A 19,437-nucleotide genomic window follows, 5' to 3' on the forward strand; every position below is an offset into this window, starting at 1 on the left:
TATGGGGAGCAGGCGGGTAAGTGGAACTGATTCGCTTCAGATCAGCCATGATCTTGTTGAATGGCGGGGCAGGCTCGAAGGGCCAGATGGCCTACTCCTGCTCCTATTTCTTATGTTCTTATGTTCTCCACACAGTCAGTGACCCAAGCGGGGAATTGAATCTGGGTACACTAGTCTTCTGGTATTTTTTGTCGAATCCTATTATCAGTGGCCGTGGAGGGGTCTTTCTCTGCATGGAGGTCAGTGACCAGTGGAGTGCCCCAGGGATCTGTTCTGGGACCCTTGCTGTTTGTCATTTTCATAAATGACCTGGATGAGGAAGTGGAGGGATGGGTTGGTAAGTTTGCTGACGACACCAAGGTAGGTGGTGTTGTGGATAGTTTGGAGGGATGTCAGAAGTTGCAGCGAGACATAGATAGAATGCAAGACTGGGCGGAGAAGTGGCAGATGGACTTCAACCCGGATAAGTGTGTGGTGATCCATTTTGGCAGATCCAATGGGATGAAGCAGCAGTATAATATGAAGGGTACCATTCTTAGCAGTGTAGAGGATCAGAAGGACCTTGGGGTCCGGGTCCATAGGACTCTTAAATCGGCCTCGCAGGTGGAGGATGCGGTCAAGAAGGCGTACGGCGTACTGGCCTTCATTAATCGAGGGATTGAGTTTAGGAGTCGGGAGATAATGCTGCAGCTTTATAGGACCCTGGTTAGACCCCACTTGGAGTACTGCGCACAGTTCTGGTCACCTCATTACAGGAAAGATGTTGAAGCCATTGAAAGGGTGCAGAGGAGATTTACAAGGATGTTGCCTGGATTGGGGGGCATGCCTTATGAGGATAGGTTGAGGGAGCTTGGTCTCTTCTCCCTGGAGAGACGAAGGATGAGAGGTGACCTGATAGAGGTTTACAAGATGTTGAGAGGTCTGGATAGGGTAAACTCTCAGAGGCTATTTCCAAGGGCTGAAATGGTTGCTACGAGAGGACACAGGTTTAAGGTGCTGGGGGGTAGGTACAGAGGAGATGTCAGGGGTAAGTTTTTCACTCAGAGGGTGGTGGGTGAGTGGAATCGGCTGACGTCGGTGGTGGTGGAGGCAAACTCGTTGGGGTCTTTTAAGAGACTTCTGGATGAGTACATGGGATTTAATGGGATTGAGGGCTATAGATAGGCCTAGAGATGGGGATGTGATCGGCGCAACTTGTGGGCCGAAGGGCCTGTTTGTGCTGTGGCTTTCTATGTTCTATGTTCTATTCCATATTAGTGTAGTTTTTCATTTCAACAGGAATGAAAATGGGTAGAGGTGTTGGACATACTGTTGTTTCTCTTGTATTTGTTTCACAATACCGATTAAAGTCATAGAGACCAGAGCAATTGGTACCCTTCTCCAGGCTCTGTAATGGTCTGGTAAACTCTGTGCAGCTCTACACCGAGAATCTACTCCTTACCTGGTCAACGGCATCCGGGTTTTCAGATACATCGAAGATGACAGCAGTTGCTCCTCGCTGGACTGCCCGCTTAGCCTGCAAAAATCAAGCGCAAAATTCCTAAGTACAAAGAGCATTTTAAACAAACAAAAACAGTTTAACTGCAGTCAGCAACACAAATGATATTGCTTTCTCCAATACAATGCATCGCACGCTCAGTGAGATTTTACTAGGCAGGATAGCCAGAGAACATTTCAGGGAATACGGACAGCAGAAGATAAATATTTATGCCCTTTCTCTCTCCTACCAATCTTCGCAAGCGGTTCATACCTAAACACATCTTGATCTAGTTGGGTAGACTGTTGAATTAAATGTGGCACAATCTGTTAACAAGCATCAGGATTTGTAACAGGAACACACCATTATTAAATTGCAGAATACAGGGCAGAAGGAGGCCACTTGGCCCATCGTGCCTGCACTGGCTCTCCAAACGAGCATCGTGACTTAAAGGCATTCCCCCACCTTTTCCCCGTACCCCTGCATTTATTTTCTATTCAAATAATCATCCAATGCCCTTTTGAATGCCTCGATTGAACCTACCTTCATCATTCATCCAGGCAGCACATTCCAGACCCAAATGAACAAAGAACAAAGCACAGGAATAGGCCCTTCGGCCTTCCAAGCCTGCACCGACCATGCTTCCCGACTTAACTAAAACCCCCTACCCTTCCGGAGACCATATCCCTCTATTCCCATCCTATTCATGTATTTGTCAAGATGCCCCTTAAAAGTCACTACCATACCTCCCTCGGTAACGAGTTCCAGGCACCCACCACCCTCTGTGTAAAACATCTGCCTCGTACATCTCCTTTAAACCTTGCCCCTCGCACCTTAAATCTATGCCCCCTTGTAGTTGACTCTTCCACTCGAGGAAAAAGCTTCTGACAATCCACTCTGTCCATGCCTCTCATGATCTTGTAGACTTCTATCAGGTCGCCCCTCAACCTCCTTCGTTCCAGTGAGAACAACCAAGTTTCTTCAACCTCTCCTCATAGCTAATGCCCTCCATACCAGACAACATCCTAGTAAATCTTTTCTGTACCCTCTCCAAAGCCTCCACATCCTTCTGGTAGTGTGGCGACCAGAATTGAACACTATATTCTAAGTGCGGCCAAATAAGGTTCTATAAAGCTGCAACATGACTTGCCAATTTTTAAACTCAATGCCCCGGCCGATGAAGGCAAGCATGCCATATGCCTTCTTGACTACATACGCTGTGTGAAGAAGTTTCTCTCATTTTCCTTTGCTTCTTTTGCAAATCACTTCAAATCTGTGCCCTCTCCTTTTTGATGCTTTTACAAGGGGGAACAGTTTCTCTCCATCTGCTCTGTCCATCCCCCTCGTGTTTTTGAACATAAATGTTGCTCAGTGTCTCCCCTGTAACACGCGCCACGCGTGATGGAATAGCTAAGTGAGTGATCCATTGGCAGGTCTTCTGAATAGTGTTTTAAAACTGGAAGCCAGGACACCCACAATAAGGGTAGGGGGTGACTCTGCAGTTCATCTCCGTGTGCGGAGGATCCCATGTTCAGTTATTCTATGTAGGGCCGACGTTTATACTTCAGAACTTGTCATGATTCGCAGAATGGAGACTGTGAACATTAAATCTACTACCCCACGCAACAAAGTGATGCCCCATTCCTAGCATGTTACCCTCATCCTCTCCCCAAATGTTCTCCCTTTTAGGCTTATCATAGAACTCTACAGTGCAGAAGGAGGCCATTCGGCCCATCGAGTCTGCACCGACACTCTGATAGTGTGTCTTACCCAGACCCCTCCCTCACAACCCCACATACTTACCATGGCTAATCCCCCTAACCTGCACGCTTACCAGGGCAAATCCACCTAACCTGCAGATCTTTGGACTGTGGGAGGAAATCAGAGCATCCAGAGGAAACCCATGCAGACACAGGGGGAATGTGCAAACTCCCCACAGACGGACACCCAAGGTTGGAAATGAACCCGGGCCCCTGTCACTGTGAGGCAACAATATTAACACTGTGCCGCCATGCTGGTTTCTGATAGCCCTCTGGCTCCTTGCCATCCTCAACACATGTGCCTCAACATTGAGGAAGTCCAATCATACCCTTATCCCCTGTTTACACAAATACACATTTGTCTCTGCAATAACACTTCAAGACAATACATTTTGCATGAAGTGTTCTGAGCATGGTTCTGAGAAATGACCAAAATCCTATTAAATTTTCCTTCTATCAGGTGCCACTAGACAATAGGTTTCCTCTCACAGTCCAAAGATGTGCAGGTTAGGTGGGTTGGCCAGTGAAAATTGCCCCTTAGTGTCCCAAGATGTGTAGGTTAGGGGAATTGCCATGGTAAGTGTGTGGGGTTGTGGAGGTAGGGTGGGGGAAAGGGCGAGTATGACACTCTATGGTGTGCTGGTGCAGACTCGATGGGCCGAATGGCTTCCTTCTGCACTGTAGGATTCTATGATTAGCCTAAAAAGTGGAAGACATTGGCCGGGAATGTTTGGCCCCACTGCGGCGGGTTCCCCTAGGGTGGATGCGGCCAGGCACTCATGGTTTGCTGTAACTTAGCAGGGAGGTTCTTCCATGGCTGTGCACTCAGCAAGGCTTAATACAAGACTGAACCTAAAACCGGCAAACCTGGCTGATGATGCCAGCAGTGCTCTCGTGACTCACCTCTTAAAGGGACGCTGTCCCAACATAACATACACCAACTATTTCTTTTACTCATTTATGGGATGTGGGCATCGCATTGGTGGGACAGGAAGATCCTGTTGGTGGGAAAGACTGGAAAATTCTGGCCACTGTTTGATGCTCCTCTCCCTACCTCCTCCTTCCATGAGCAATGGGATGCTGCGGCCAATGTATGCTGGCTGAGATGAACCAGGCCCCAACATCACTCCAGTCTTTTCACTCAATTTCCCCCTGCGCACTGCATTTACCAAGGGAGAAAAGGAGGAGTTCAAAGGTAAAAGTATTTAATCAGCGTTGGACTGCAGCCAAGGGATAAACCATCTGTTTGTGACATCTTTTGCTCATCAATCATTGGAATTAGTTTTTTTTAACAGTTCCTTCTAAAGTCTAGAAACCATTTCAGTGTGAGGTCTGCAACTCCCCAGGACGATGGAAAGAACTGCTTCCTACTATAAAAGCTAAGACATCCTATTGGGGCTGCTTATCTCAAACAGACTTGTCATCGGGCATTAGGCATTTGAAAAAAATCAAAAAGAAATCTGCTTACAGATTCTGACAACACAAGGCACCACTCAGTCTAGTCATGTCAATGGCATCGTAAAATGAAGGAAGGTATTAAGAGGCTTTCTCAAGGTATCATGGGGTGGGCCCCACTAACTGCATACACTTGTAATTCAAATGCCATTGGGCCTTCTAATTCAACACAGAGCATGCACCGTGTTATTTGAAAATGCCTGTGGAAGTACTCCTTCCTGCTCAGATGAATGTTTACCCAGTCTCAGCCACCCGGGCTATTTGTTGTAGTTCTCTGCATGAACCTGCTCTCCAGAGGGATCGATAGTCTATTTTCAGTACCATGATCACCAGAAGAATCAACAGGAGAAAGGATTCCAACTTGGGTGGCACAGTGGTTCGCACTGCTGCCTCACAGCGCCAGGGACTCGGGTTCGATTCCCGGCTTGGGTCACTGTCTGTGTGGAGTTTGCATGTTCTCCCAGTGTCTTTGTGGGTTTAATCTGGATGCTCCGGTTTCCTGCCACAGTCCAAAGATGTGTGGGTTAGGTTGATTGGCCATGCTAAATTTTCCCTTAGGTTTGCGGGTTATGGGGCAAGCTTGGGTAATAGTCGGTGCAGACTCGATGGGCCGAATGGCCTCTTTCGCACTTTAGGAATTCGATGATTCAAGTGGACCATCCCACTCGTTCCATTGTTGAATATTCCCATTTTCTCACACCAAGTACAATCTTTGCCCCATCAATTCCATCCCTACTGTACTGCATACAGAACCCTCCCTTATCTTGGGGTTTAAACAACTCATTAAACTTCCTGAGGAAAATGGTTCCTTGCCATCTCTCCTATAATTAGTCAATCAAAATTCCAGTGTACTGTATTCACCATTATATCTCCTGCACCAATTGCAGTCCTTGGTTTGGCTCTTCCTTAAACCCAGGGGACTTCCGGTTCCACCTAACAATTGCTGAGCTCTGTTTGTACCTATTCATATAACTTATAATCTTGTTGCTAACCAAATGTTCATCGAACCCCTTTTATATTGAATAGGGTGGAAATAATGCCGATCCAGTTTGGGAAGTAGGTTATATTCTATACTGAGCAATTTACTAGGCTACAGTCGAAGCAAAGAACACACAAAGACGTGCGGGTTAGGTTGACTGGGCATGCTACATTGACCCTAGTTTCGGGGGATTAGCAGGGTGGATATGTGGGGCTACAGGCATGAGGTGGGGTTGTTGTCAGTGCAGGCTCGATGGGCTGAATGACCTCCTTCTGTGGGATTCTATGGTTCAAACTCATCGATGGCTGTAACTCAGCAGGGAGGTTCTTCCATGGCTGTGCGCTCAGCAAGGCTTAATACAAAATTGAACCTAAAACCGGCAAACCTGGCTGATGATGCCACTTATGACTCACCTCTTAAAGGGACACCGTCCCAACATAACATACACCAACTTCTGTTTAATTCATTTATGGGATGTGGGCATCGCTGGCTGAGCCAGCATTTATTAGCCATCTTCAAGGGCAGCTGAGAGTCAACCAAGAGTCTTCCCTAAAGGAAATTAGTGAACCAGATGGCTTTTTACGACAATCGACCATAATACATAGCAGGCTGCAAAACCCGTCGGTGGAAGTTGTTTGCAGGGACTGCCAGGATACATCACTCAGCAATGTTAGTAAAATGACAAATAGGTCTTATCTAGTCAGCCTGTTAGCTCCCAGCATTAGCTAAGTTACCCAAACAGGCGCGGGAGTGTGGCAACTAGGCAATTTTCACACTAACTTCATTGCAGTGTTAATGTAAGTCTACTTATGACGAATAAATAAAGTATATGTTCACGCTGCTGTACTGCATTGCTGTCAACGGCAGGACGACCTCAGGGCGACTTGGCAAAACAAAGCAAGTCGCCCTGAGGTTGTGAAAGGTGTCATGTGAATAAATGTTCTCTTCTCTTTATCACTATGGTCTCCCATCACTTCAAACGTACAAGTTTAAAACAGACAGCCACGTCCAAAAAACAACTACCATTTATCCACTTGCACTAAAGCCAATTCCAGCGTTGCTGCTGAGAGTACATTAAGTGCTCCACTTCTTGCGAGCAGCAACAATAGTGCTCACTCACCAGAAATCTTCAATCTTATATGCGGTGCTAAAGCTAGAGTGCTTCAGCTTTAATCACAAGCAGGACTTTTTTTTTTAGTCTTTTTCCTTGTCTAAATGTTTTTTTTGCTCAATCCACCAAGAAAATTAAGCACTTACTGTGGTTTTTGAGTTAAAAAGTGAAGCCCATCTGGTTCACTAATGTCCTCTAGGGAAGGAACTCTGCTGTCCTTGTCTGGTCTGGCCTACATGTGACTCTAGAGCCACAGCAATGTGGTTGACTCTTAACTGCTCCTTCAAGGGCAACTAGGGATGGGCAATAAATGCTGGCCCAGCCAGCGACGCCCATGTCCGATGAACAAATTAAAAAGCTTTAGCAGCTGACTTTAAACACCATTGCGCTATCTCAATTTCATGTTGCTGGAATGAATGAGATATTCTTAAAAAACATAACAAAGATATCATCTGAACTGGAATTGAACCATATTATTCTGGCCAAAATAATCTAATTCAATGTAATGTTTTTAAAACAGTCGCTTGTAGCTTGCTTATACTTATTGGTCAAGGAATCCCACATGGTCAGTATTGGGAGGATTAATGAAAGCGCCTGTTTTTTTTTATTCGTTCATGGGAGGTGAGCTGGGTCAGCATTTATTGCCCATCCACAACTGCCCATGAACCCTCAACCATGTCAGAGGACATTTTTAAGAGTCAACCACATTGCTGTGGCTCTGAAGTCACATGTAAGCCAGACCAAGTAAGGATGGCAGATTTCCTTCCCCAAAGGATATCAGTGAACCAGATTTCTTTTTACAACAAACAATGGTTTCAAAGAACAAAGAACAATACAGCACAGGAACAGGCCCTTCGGCCCTCCAAGCCCGCGCCGCTCCCTGGTCCAAACTAGACCATTCTTTTGTATCCCTCCATTCCCACTCCGTTCATAGATTTTAATTCCGGATTATACTGACTTGCATTTTTAAACCTGTATTTGGTAAAAGGAGTCACCCCAAAGTGCCTGCATGTCCCTGTGGGCAGCAATGTGGCACAGTGGTTAGCACTGCTGCCTCACAGTGCCAGGGACCTGCGTTCGATTCCCGGTTTGGGTCACTGTCTGTGCGTAGTCTGCACATTCTCTCCATCTCTGTGTGGGTTTCCTCCCACAGTCTACAAGACATGCTGGTTAGGCTCATTGGCCATGCTAAATTGTCCCTCAGCGTACCCGAATAGGCACCGGAGTGTGGCGACGAGGGGATTTTCACTGTAACTTATTGCAATGTTAATGTAAGCCTACTTGTGACACTAAGAAATAAACTTAAACTTATAAACTTAAGTTTAGATGTAAAAGGTACATATTTCAGATATCACAGCCTCATCCTTTCTCTTCACAGATGTGCATCTACCCCGGCTGTTTTTAGTTTAAAGTTTAAAGTTTATTTATTAGTCACAAGTAAGGCTTACACTAACACTGCAATGAAGTTACTGGGAAATTCCCCAAGTCGCCACAGTCCGTCACCTGTTCGGGTCAATGTACCTAACCAGCACGTCTTCCAGAATGTGGGAGGAAACCAGAGCACACGGAGGAAAGCCACGCAGACACGGGGAGAACGTGCAAACTCCACACAGACAGTGGCCCAAGCCGGGAATCGAACCGAGGTCCCTGGCACTGTGAAACAGCAGTGCTAACCGCTGTGCTACTGTGCCGCCCGACTTCTAATGGCGAATAAAGAGCACACAGTTATCATCTCGTTACATGTCATAAACAATGGAAAACTTCCCCGAAGAAAGGGGCGGGAAGGTAAAATGAGAGTCGGGAGATTGTGGGGGGGGGGGGGGGGGGGGGAGAGAAAGAGGACAGAATGGAGGCATGAAGTTATTCCCCATCCCCTCACAAAGCAGCATTCTTTTTAAGAGACCTGTTGCTAGATGTTGCAGAAAGAAATGGAAACATCACAGGCCTCTTAGAATAAGGTGGGAGTCAACACTTTAGTTCTGAACTTCAAAGGGCTGAGTATGAAGGCCGTGTCCCTCACAGCTATTGAGGAGTGAATTTATGGATAGTGTGCAGCACACTGGAGCCGGTAATGGGAACTGAACTGTGATAGTGCAGCTGCTGTAAACTTTATTGATTTATTGCAATGTTTATTTCATTCAAGGAATAAACCTACCCAGCCACATTAGAAGTGAGGATTTAACCCTTTGACTGCAGCAACTATGCCCAGCTTTGCAATATTCCCATGACAAACAAAAGGGTGGCACAGTGGCTGGCACCACTGTACCAGGGATCAAAACTCATCTCCAGATTCTGTGGCCTAGGGCTCTGCTCCTCCCTCTGCAGCTGGATCCTGGACTTCCTAACCCACAGACTGCAATCAGTAAGGATAGGCAACACCTCCTCCACGATCATCCTCAACACCGGTGCCCCACAAGGTTGTGTCCTCAGCCCGCTACTATACTCCTTATACACCTATAACTGTGCAGTCAAATTCCCCTCCAACTCGATTTTCAGGTTTGCTGATGACACCACCGTTGTGGGTCGGATCTCTAACAATGATGAGATGGAGTACAGGAAAAAGATAGAGAATTGGTGAACTGGTGCGATGACAATAATCTCTCCCTTAATGTCAACAGAATGAAGGAGATAGTCATCGACTTCAGGAAGCGTAGTGTGGAGAACATGCCCCTGTATTCATCAATGGGGACGAAGTAGAAACGGTCGAAAGCTTCAAGTTTTTAGGTGTCCAGATCACCAACAACCTGTCCTGCTCCCTCCATGCCAACACTATTAGTTAAGAAAGCCCACCAATGCCTCTACTTTCTCATAAGACTAAGGAAATTTGGCATGTCCACTACGACTCTCACCAACATTTACAGATGCACCATAGAAAGCATTCTTTTTGGTTGTATCACAGCTTGGTATGGCTCCTGCTCTGTCCAAGACCGTAAAAAACTACAAAGGGTTGTGAACGAAACCCAATCCATCAGTCAAACCAGCCTCCCATCTATTGATTCTGTCTACACACCCCACTGCCTCAGAAAAGCAGCCAGCATAAGCAAGGACCCCACACACCTTGGACATTCTCTCTTCCACCTTCTACCATCAGGAAAAAGAGATAAAAGTCTGAGGTCACGTACCAACCGACTCAAGAACAGCTTCTTCCCTGCTGCCATCAGACTTTTGAATGGACCTACCTTGCAGTAAGTTGATCTTTCTTTACACGCTAGCTATGACTGTAACACTACATTCTGCACCCTTTCCTTCTCTATGAACGGTATGCTTTGTCTGTACAGCGCGCAAGAAACAATACTTTTCACTGTATACTAATACATTACAAATCAAAACCCAGGTTCATATCCAGCCTCGGGTGACTGTGTGGAGTTCGCACATTCTCCCCATGTCTGCGTGGTTTTCCTCTGGATGCTCCAGTTTCCTCCCACTGTCCAAAGATGTGCAGGTGAGGTGGATTGGCTGTGCTAAATTGTCCCTTAGTGTCCAAAAGATGTGCAGGTTAGATGGATTAGCCATGGTAAGTGTGTGGGGTTACAAGGATAGGGTGGGGGAAAGGGCCTGAGTCTCTGTCAGAGAGTCAGTGCAGACTCAGTGGGCTGAATGTCCTTCTTCTGCACTGTAGAGATTCTCTGGATGAGCTGGGCAATAAAATGGTGTTCCTTCCTTCAGCATTCAACCCAGATCCAAACGCCCGGCTGAACTGGCTCGGGTTTGAGCAGAGCTTCTCCAGACTTGACAAGAGGTATCTAACAGGGCACCACCACACAGCGGCATGCAAGATAGTTCAGGAGGTGGAGAAAATGCACCCTGATAATGGGGCTGAACATAACCCTGAAAAACACACTCAAATAATCCAAGATATCTGCCACACACAAGGTAGGTCAGTGGTCGTAAGAGCAAACAAAGTGTGTTGGCAGGATTTCTTTATCAAAGACAGTGATTTTTTTTATTCAGTCGTGGAACATAGAACATGGGCGTCGCTGGCTGGACAGTATTTATTGCCCATCCCTAGTTGCCCTTGAGAAGGTGGTGGTGAGCTGCCTTCTTGAATCGATGCAGTCCATGTGCTGTGGGTTGACCACAATGTCGTTAGGGAGGGAATTCCAGGATTTTGACCCAGCGACTGCGAAGGAACGGCGATATATTTCCAAGTCAGGATGGTGAGTGGCTTGGAGGGGAACTTGCAGGTGGTGGTGTTTCCATGTATCTGCTGCCCTTGTCCTTCCAGATGGAAGTGGCTGTGGGTTTGGAAGGTGCTGTCTAAGGATCTTTGGTGAATTGCTGCAGTGCATCTTGCAGTTCAACAGCTGAAATGGGTCACGGGTCACCCTGGGTGGCTGGCTGTTGAGGTTTGGAAAAAAACAGCTGGGAGCCGTGATGAAAGGATGTCCCGAAGGATGAGGTCAAACAAGCGGAAGAGCTTCCTTCATCCAAAGTGATCGTGTAATGTGGAACTTTTCTGGCTCTTCTCTCCTATTCCCGGCCTAGTGGTCCCTTGGTAAGGTTTAAACAATGAGGAGAGTCATCTGATCAAATCAAAACAAATGGCCATGCTTTGCAGCATGAGCACTGTGCTATGTGAGGAAGTCAGAACAGATCTAGCAGGTCACAACTGGGCATCTGTTAGGCTCAGTGAGTCATCAGCAGTGGCAGGATTCTCTTCAACCACAATCTGTAACCTCATATTCCTCCTTGTACCAATATCATGAAGCCAACTCTGCTTCAGGGAAGAGTGTTGACGAGCATGCCAGGAGCAGTGTCAGGCATACCTAAAAACAAGGTACCAACCACTGATGAAGCCAGGACTAAACGTGCTAAACAATGGGGGCAATACTCTATAGACAGGCCTAAGCGATCCCACAACCAACAGGTTTGCTCAAAGCTTTGTGGTCTTGCCACATCCACTCATGAATGGCAGTGTAAAGGTAAACAAATAACTGGAGGAGGAGGCTTCAAAAACATCCCCATTCTTAATGCTGGAGGAGCCGAGTGTACAGTGGGTGCGGTGGTTAGCAATGCTGGCCACATGGCACCAGGGACCCAGGTTCAATTCCGGCCTCGGGTCACTGTCTGTGTGGAGTTTCTTCCCGTGTCTGTGTGGGTTTCCTCCCACACTCCACAAAGATGTGCGGGTTAGGTGGACTGGCCATGTTAAATTGACCCTTAGTGTCAGGGGGATTAGCAGGGTAAATGTGTGGGGTTACGGGAATAGGGCCTGGGTGGGATTGCGGTCAGTACAGATTCGATGGGCCGAATGGCCTCCTTCTGCACTGTAGGGATTCTATGATTCTAAAGGACAAAACTAAAGCATCTGCAACATCTTCAGGTGGAAATGTAGAGTGCATGATCCATCGCTGCCGCTTCCTGGGGACCCCAGCATCACTGGTGTCAAATCTTCAGCTAAGTTTGTATCAAAAAATGGCTGAAGGCACTGAATACAACAAAAACTATGGGCCTTGACAGCATTTTGGCAATAGTACTGAAGACTTGAGCTCCAGAAGCAGCCACATTCCTAGCTAAGTTGCTCTGGTACAGCTACAACACTGGCAATTATACAACATTGTGGAAAACTGCCCAGCTGTGTTGTCCATAAACAGCAAGGCAAATCCAATCTGGTCAATTATTGCCCCATCAGTCTAGTCTCAATCAATTTGATGCAAAGTGTTATTGACAGTGCTATCATCCTGCACTTATTCATTATAAGTTGCTTACCGACTCCCAGGTCAGGTTCTGCCAAGGTCACTCAGATCCGGACCTCATTACAGCCTTCATCCAAATATGGACAGAAGAGCTGAACTGAAGAGAAGTGAGAGTGACTGCCCTGGACATCAAGGGGCATTTCACCAAGTGTGACGTCAAGGGACCCGAGCAACATTGAAGTTAATGGAAATCCAGGGGAAATTCTTCACTGGTTGGAGTAAGGAAGATGGCTGTAGTTGTTGGAGGCCAATCACCTCAGCCCTAGGACGTTGCTGCAGGAGTTTCTGAGGCAAAGCCCTAGCCCAGCCATCTTGAACTGCTTCAGCAATGAATTTTCCTTCAACATCAGGTCTGAAGTGGGAATGTTCACTGATGATTGCTCAGTATTCAGTACCATTTGTAACTTCACAGATACTGAAACATCCTGTGCCCACGTGCAGTAAGACCTGGACGATATTCAGGCTCTGAGTTGATTAATGGCAAGTAACATTCATGTCACACAAGTGCCAGGCAATGTCTATCTCCAACAAGAGAGAACCTAACCATCTCCCCTCGATATTCAATGGTATTACCATACTGAATCCCCACTATCAACATCCTGAGGGGTTACCATTGATCAGAAACAGAACTTTGCCAGCCATATACATCTTATAGCTACAAGTGCTGATTAGGGACTGGGGATTCTGCAACAAGTAACTCACCTCCTGAATCCCCAAAGCACGTCCATCATCTACAAGGCACAAGTCAGGAATGTGATTGAATATTCTACATTTGCCTGGGTGAGTACAGGTTCAACAATGCTTAAAATGCTCAACATTGTCCAAAACAACAAGCCCACTTGATTGGCATCCCATCCGCCAAGTTAAATATTCACTCCCTGCACCACCAACATAGTGGCAGCAGTGTGTACCATCTACAAGCTGCACTGCAGCAACTCAACAAGGCTCTTTCGACAGCACCTCCTAGACACATGACCTCCACCACCGATAAGGACAAGGGTAGCAGATGCATGAGAACCCCACCATCTGCAAGTTCCCTTCCAAGCCCCACACTATCCTGACTTCGAACTATCTCGTTGTTCCTTCACTGTCACTGAGTCAAGATCTTAGAACTCCCTCTTGACCAGCATTTTCAGAATGATCCCTGGAATGAAGAGCTTGTTGTATGAGGAACGGTTGAGGACCCTGGGTCTGTACTTGTTGGAGATTAGAAGGATGAGGGGGGATCTTATTGATTATTGATTACAGGATACTGCGAGGCCTGGATAGAGTGGACGTGGAGAGGATGTTTCCACTAGTAGGAAAAACTAGAACCAGAAGGCACAACATCAGACTAAAGGGATGATCCTTTAAAACAGAGATGAGGAGGAATTTCTTCAGCCAGAGAGTGGTGAATCTGTGGAACTCTTTGCCGCAGAGAGCTGCGGAGGCCAGGTCATTGAATGTCTTTAAGACAGAGATAGATAGGTTCTTGAATAATAAAGGGATCAGGGGTTATGGGGAAAAGGCAGGAGAATGGCGATGAGAAAAAAAATCAGCCATGATTGAATTGTGGAGCAGACTTGGATGTGCCGAGTGGTCTAATTCTGCTCCTATGTCTTATGGTCTGATACGTGTCCTTTAAGATTTCCTCTAGTGCTTCACAATAGCCCATCGTTAACTGTCTACCCAGGAATTTGGCCAGTCTCTCAATAGAGCTAAGTTGGGGAGACTGAAAGAAACCCGGAATTTCTGGGCTGATGGTTAGGTCTTGAAGGTCGATACAAAGTAATAATGAGTGTTTCCCAAGCCAGGTTGAAGGCTGAATAACATTGTGGTCGACTTCCCAGGAGACACTTGCCTAAGAAAGGGGTGAAAGTTCACTGAACCCCCAATCTTGGTGCTTGCCATTCTCTAATTATCCACTCATTCACTTTGACAGAGGGGAAGCCGTGGATTGATAGGCATTTCAATGGAATTCCAATGGAATTCCTACCCCTTGCTATTTCGATGCAGTCTGTCTAATATGCAAATGGTTCAGTAGAAAACTTCAAACTCATAGTTTGAATTCATTAGAATTCAAATATTCCATGTGAAAATTCCACAGAAGACCTTCTCTGTTCACTGGTTGTCTCAAAGTTGGCACTATCACTACAAAAGGCATGTTTACAATGTTGCTACAAAGCATTGAACATAGAACTGAAGTTATTTACAACTCAGAAGGGTCATTCAACTCCTCACACCACCTCTTTCTGGGTCTAGTGCCCTCGCTCTCCCCACATCCCGATACCATCTTCTGTCTGAGGCTTTGATCCAATTTTTCAACAAAGGATTTGACAGTTTTTGCCTCACTGGCTTGCTTCGGGCAATGCATTCCACATCCAAATGACTTTGCGTCAAGACATTTGTCTTAACCTCTCTTTTATATTTTATTTTCAATTTGAAATTGGAAATCGCTCAACACTGACTTTCGGGTGTGAGGAAATAGTCTTTCCCTATTTCACCAGGAGCGGCAAGGTGGCACAGTGATTAGCCCTGCTGCCTCACAGCGCCAGTGACCCGGGTTCAATTCCGGCCTCAGGTCACTGTCTGTGTGGAGTTTGCACATTCTCCCCGTGTCTGTGTGGGTTTCCTCCGGGTGCTCCGGTTTCCTCCCATACTCCACAGATGTGCGGGTTAGGTTGATTGGCCATGGAAAATTGCCCTTAGTGTCAGGGAGACTAGCAACGTAGATATGTGGGGTTATGGGGATAGGGTCTGGGTGGGATTGTGGTCAGTGCAGACTCGATGGGCCAAATGGCCTCCTTCTGCACTGTAGGATTATATGATTCTCCCAAAATCCTTTTCAATTGAAAGACCCTATGATTGAGAATAAAGAATGGGAACAGGACTAGGCCTTGAGCCTGCTCCTCATTGTCTGTTGAGCTCCAGCAGAGATAGGCCCAGTGTCTCACTTCTCCACATGCATATCATTGTCCAATCCTGGCAGCATCCTGCTGACCGGATGGAGGAGTTCTTCCCGTAAAGAGTGGCTTCTCCCAGCATCTTCCTGGATCACGAGGGAACAGGGATAGATCCGTGCACCGATGCCCCGGAGGCTTGCTAATTGATTGGTTTGACATGCTCTCAATGCCCAGCAGACCATGAGGGAATTTGGGCAGATGTGACAGACATCACAAACAGAGAAAATGGAAAAGGAAGCAAAGTACCAGATGGGGCATTCGCTCAGGGAAACAAAACAAGAAACACACCAATCTTTCACACTAGATCCAAAATGACATGAGTCTTGAACCGAAAGAATACAGACTCTGGGAACTCCTCTCTTACTCATGCACAGGGTTAGCACTGCTGCCTAACGGCACCAGAGACTCGGGTTTGAGTCCCAGCTTGGGTCACAGTGTGTGTGGAGTTTGCCCATTCTCCCCGTGTCTGCGTGGGTTTCCTCCGGGTGCTCTGGTTTCCTCCCACAGTCCGAAAGACGTGTTGGTTAGATGCATTGGCCATGTTAAATTCTCCCTCAGTGTACCCGAACAGGCGCCGGAGTGTGGCGACTAGGGGATTTTCACAGTAACTTCATTGCAGTGTTAATGTAAGCCTACTTGTGACACTAATGAATAAACGTGATAAATTTGGTGTGCGTGCGTGGGTTGAGTGGGGGTTGATTGGATACAAACCATTGGAGTTCAAGTCAACAGAATCTTGCAGAACATTGAAATTTCAAACAATGAAGGATTTGTTTTAAGCTGTGTCTTGCCAGATTGACTGTGATCGCAGTAGAACAGAAAAGGTTTTTGCCATTGTGGTGCTTTAGCTTTGAATTTATTTGCAATGTATGCCGAGGGAACCATGATGTCAAATGGGAGTATGGAGTAGAGGGTGCAGAACACTAACTGGCCAGTAGACGGCACTCTGTTCCCTTGTATGACCTGGAGTATGAACTAACAGGAACAGGTTTGTCTTCTGCAACTCCGTATTGCTGCCCGTGTTAAAAGACGGAGAATCCCTCCAACTAACTGCTTTACATCTGAAATCCCTTTCACATGGCAATTCCCACCGCACTGGCTACTGGAAATGGACACTGGCCCCATTCAAAGCTGGCAATGTTGAAGTGTGTGCACCCAGCACAAATCTCTAAAAAGGCTTCCAATACTAACTGCTGAAGTAATAAGTAGATGCACATATAACTGGTTTGACTCTTACCACAGGAATCCAGACATCAGAATACAAATTGTGTAATATTTTTGTAAAGCCATCCCACCTGCATTCGTGGAACAAAGTAAACCATGTCCCAGCGAGATTATCACCTTCGTGACTTCCCACATGGTAAATTGACTTATCTCAGGGGGGAGGTGATGGCCTAATAGTATTATCGCTAGACTATTAATCCAGAAATTCAGCTAATGTTCTGAGGACCGGGGTTCGAATCCTGCCAAAGCAGATGGTGGAATTTGAATTCAATAAAAAAGTCTGGAACTAAGAATCTACTGATGACCATGAAACCATTGTCGATTGTCGGAAAAACCCATCTGGTTCACTAATGTCCTTTACGGAAGGAAATCTGCCATCCTTCCCTCGTCTGGCCTACATGTGATTCCAGAGCCACAGCAATGTGGTTGACTCTCAACTGCCCTCTGAAATGGCCGAGCAATCCGTTCAGGTCAGGGACAACGAGAGATGGGCAATAATGCTGGCCAGCCAGCGATGCCCATGTCCCACATATGAATAAAAATAAAGCAGATAATGTCTGATATTGTAAAGAGTAGCCGCTTGGTGTTAACGTCATTTGTATTTACGGTGGCACGATAGCACAGTGGTTAGCACTGCTGCTTCGCAGCTCCAGGGACCTGGGTTCGATTCCCGGCTTGGGTTACTGTCTGTGTGGAGTTTGCACATTCTCCTCGTGTCTGCGTGGGTTTCCTCCGGGTGCTCAGGTTTCCTCCCACAGTCCAAAGATGTGCGGGTTAGGTTGATTGGCCATGCTAAAATTGCCCCTTAGTATCCTGAGATGCGTAGGTTAGAGGGATTAGTGGCTAAAATATGTAGGGATATGGGGGTAGGGCCTGGGTGGGATTGTGGTCGGTGCAGACTCGATGGGCCGAATGGCCTCTTTCTGTACTGTAGGGTTTCTATGATGATTTACCCGCTACCTTTAACACCTTCCAAGGTGCTTCGCAATACTAGACAAAACTTGGCACTGAGGCACATTTTTTATCTTCATTCAGGGACGTGGGTGTCGCTGGCTGGGCCAGCATTTATTGCCCATCTCTGAGGGCATTTCAGAGTCAACCACATTGCTGTGGATCTGGAGTCACATGTAGGCCAGACTGGGTAAGGGGCAACAGATTTCCTTCCCTAATGGACATTAGTGAACCAGATGGGTTTTTATGACAATTGACAATGGTTTCATGGCCATCATTAGACTTTTAATTCCAGATTTTTATTGAATTCAAATTTCACCATCTGCCATGGAGGGATTCAAACCCAGCGCATTACTCGGGGTCTCTGGATTACTAGTCCAGCGACACTATTGCCTCCCCTTAAGGGGTATATTCACAGGTGTATACATAGGGGTATATTAGGACAGGTGACCAAAAAGCCTTTGTGAAAGAGGTACCTTCTAAAGGAGGGAGAGGCTGAGAATTTTAGGAAGGAAGTTCCAGAGTTTAGGGCCAAGGTAGCTGAGGCGAAGGAAGGTGGTGATTCAGAAGAGGATTGGAGGAGTGCAGAGGTTTGCAGGGCTGAAGGAGAGTCGAGTTAACTCGGCAGGTAGCTGAATCGATAAAGACATTCTATCCTGGTTCCAGTTGAGCTTCAATTCCAGGAAAGTAGTGTATGGTCAACTCTGGCTCCCTATCCCAGGGGCCAGACCATACCCAGGGTTCCGTAGCCTTCCTGGGATAACACTGCGTTTTCCTGCTGTTCAGCTTCAACCTGTAGCAACATCCCAAAGCAAACTCTTTGATTGATCCAAGGCTGCGGCTGAGAAGACTCCCGATTACTTTCCTTCATTTGGAGTTTCCCCAAAAGACGCGGCCTGGCGAATCCAGCAAGAGTTTTAGTTTGGTGTCACACTGATATTCGGCCCCATATGAGAGCAGCTGGCTTGGTTTTAGTGGCTGAATTTTAGTGGGGAGAGACAGCTTGGGTATGTCAGTTCACAGGAGCAGTGCAGGAGAAGCCCTGGTTTTTAGCTCATTGTGGTGGTGGTGACGATGGTTGGGGTCAGGGGTCGGGGTCAGTGGGGGGGGGGGGGGGGTGCATGTGGAAGTAGGGTACATAAAGATTGCCAATTCTGGTTAAACCTATCCCAGTGGTTTCATCACATGACCACCTGTCCCAGTCAAGTTCCCTCACCCCCTCCCTCCAATCTAATAAAAGGAATTTTCCAAAGAAATGATTTTTTAAAATCCTTCTCATGTCCCTGGGGTGTTCCTCCTGGGTTACTCTCAGCAGAATCCGTTTGATTAATCTTCAATTTCTGGAGATTCCAGGGCAATTTTGTGGGGGTTGGCAACTCTACCCTCTGTGTGTTTGATGATAAAAGGTGGGCAATGACTTCTCCAGGCCTCAAGTACGAGGCCTCTCCGTGTTGGACTGCAGCGAACATTTTTTTCTTCGCAGTCTGGTTCCATTTCTTGACCTCCTTAAACTTTGATGATCAACTTCCTGATCAAAAGGAGAGAGGGGAGGAGGTTTCATCGCCCAAGCGTTTCCACTGCAGCCCAGTGAGCACAGCTAACATATTTCTGCCCCTTTTGATGTCTGCAAACTCTGTTAATAATTGACGGCTTTAAGTAAAGAGCTAAAAGAATCTCCATTAGAACCATCCCTCTGGTGCAGCGGTGGGGTGGGGGGGGGGGGGGGGGGGGGGGGGGACGGGGACGATACACTTCAAAAAGGGGTGGGGGTGGGGGGGGCGCTGGGGAAGACTATTCCCTTCAGGCATATCCCAGGACCAATCAGTTCCTTCCACATCCCCT

At 46.8% G+C, this 19,437-nt stretch overlaps 1 protein-coding gene across 2 annotated transcripts in view; it reads right to left on the minus strand.

Moving 5' to 3' along the window:
* The window catches only part of znrf3 (zinc and ring finger 3), a 254,449-nt gene that overhangs the window by 48,486 nt on the left and 186,526 nt on the right, over positions 1-19,437 (minus strand). For both annotated transcript variants that reach the window (XM_078227654.1, XM_078227652.1), the window contains exon 3: positions 1,442-1,516. In XM_078227654.1, coding sequence (XP_078083780.1) covers positions 1,442-1,516 — 75 coding nt within the window. The remainder of the gene's footprint in view (positions 1-1,441; positions 1,517-19,437) is intronic.

This window comes from Mustelus asterias, chromosome 13 (assembly GCF_964213995.1).
Source record: "Mustelus asterias chromosome 13, sMusAst1.hap1.1, whole genome shotgun sequence".
NCBI classification, from domain to species: Eukaryota; Metazoa; Chordata; class Chondrichthyes; order Carcharhiniformes; family Triakidae; genus Mustelus; species Mustelus asterias.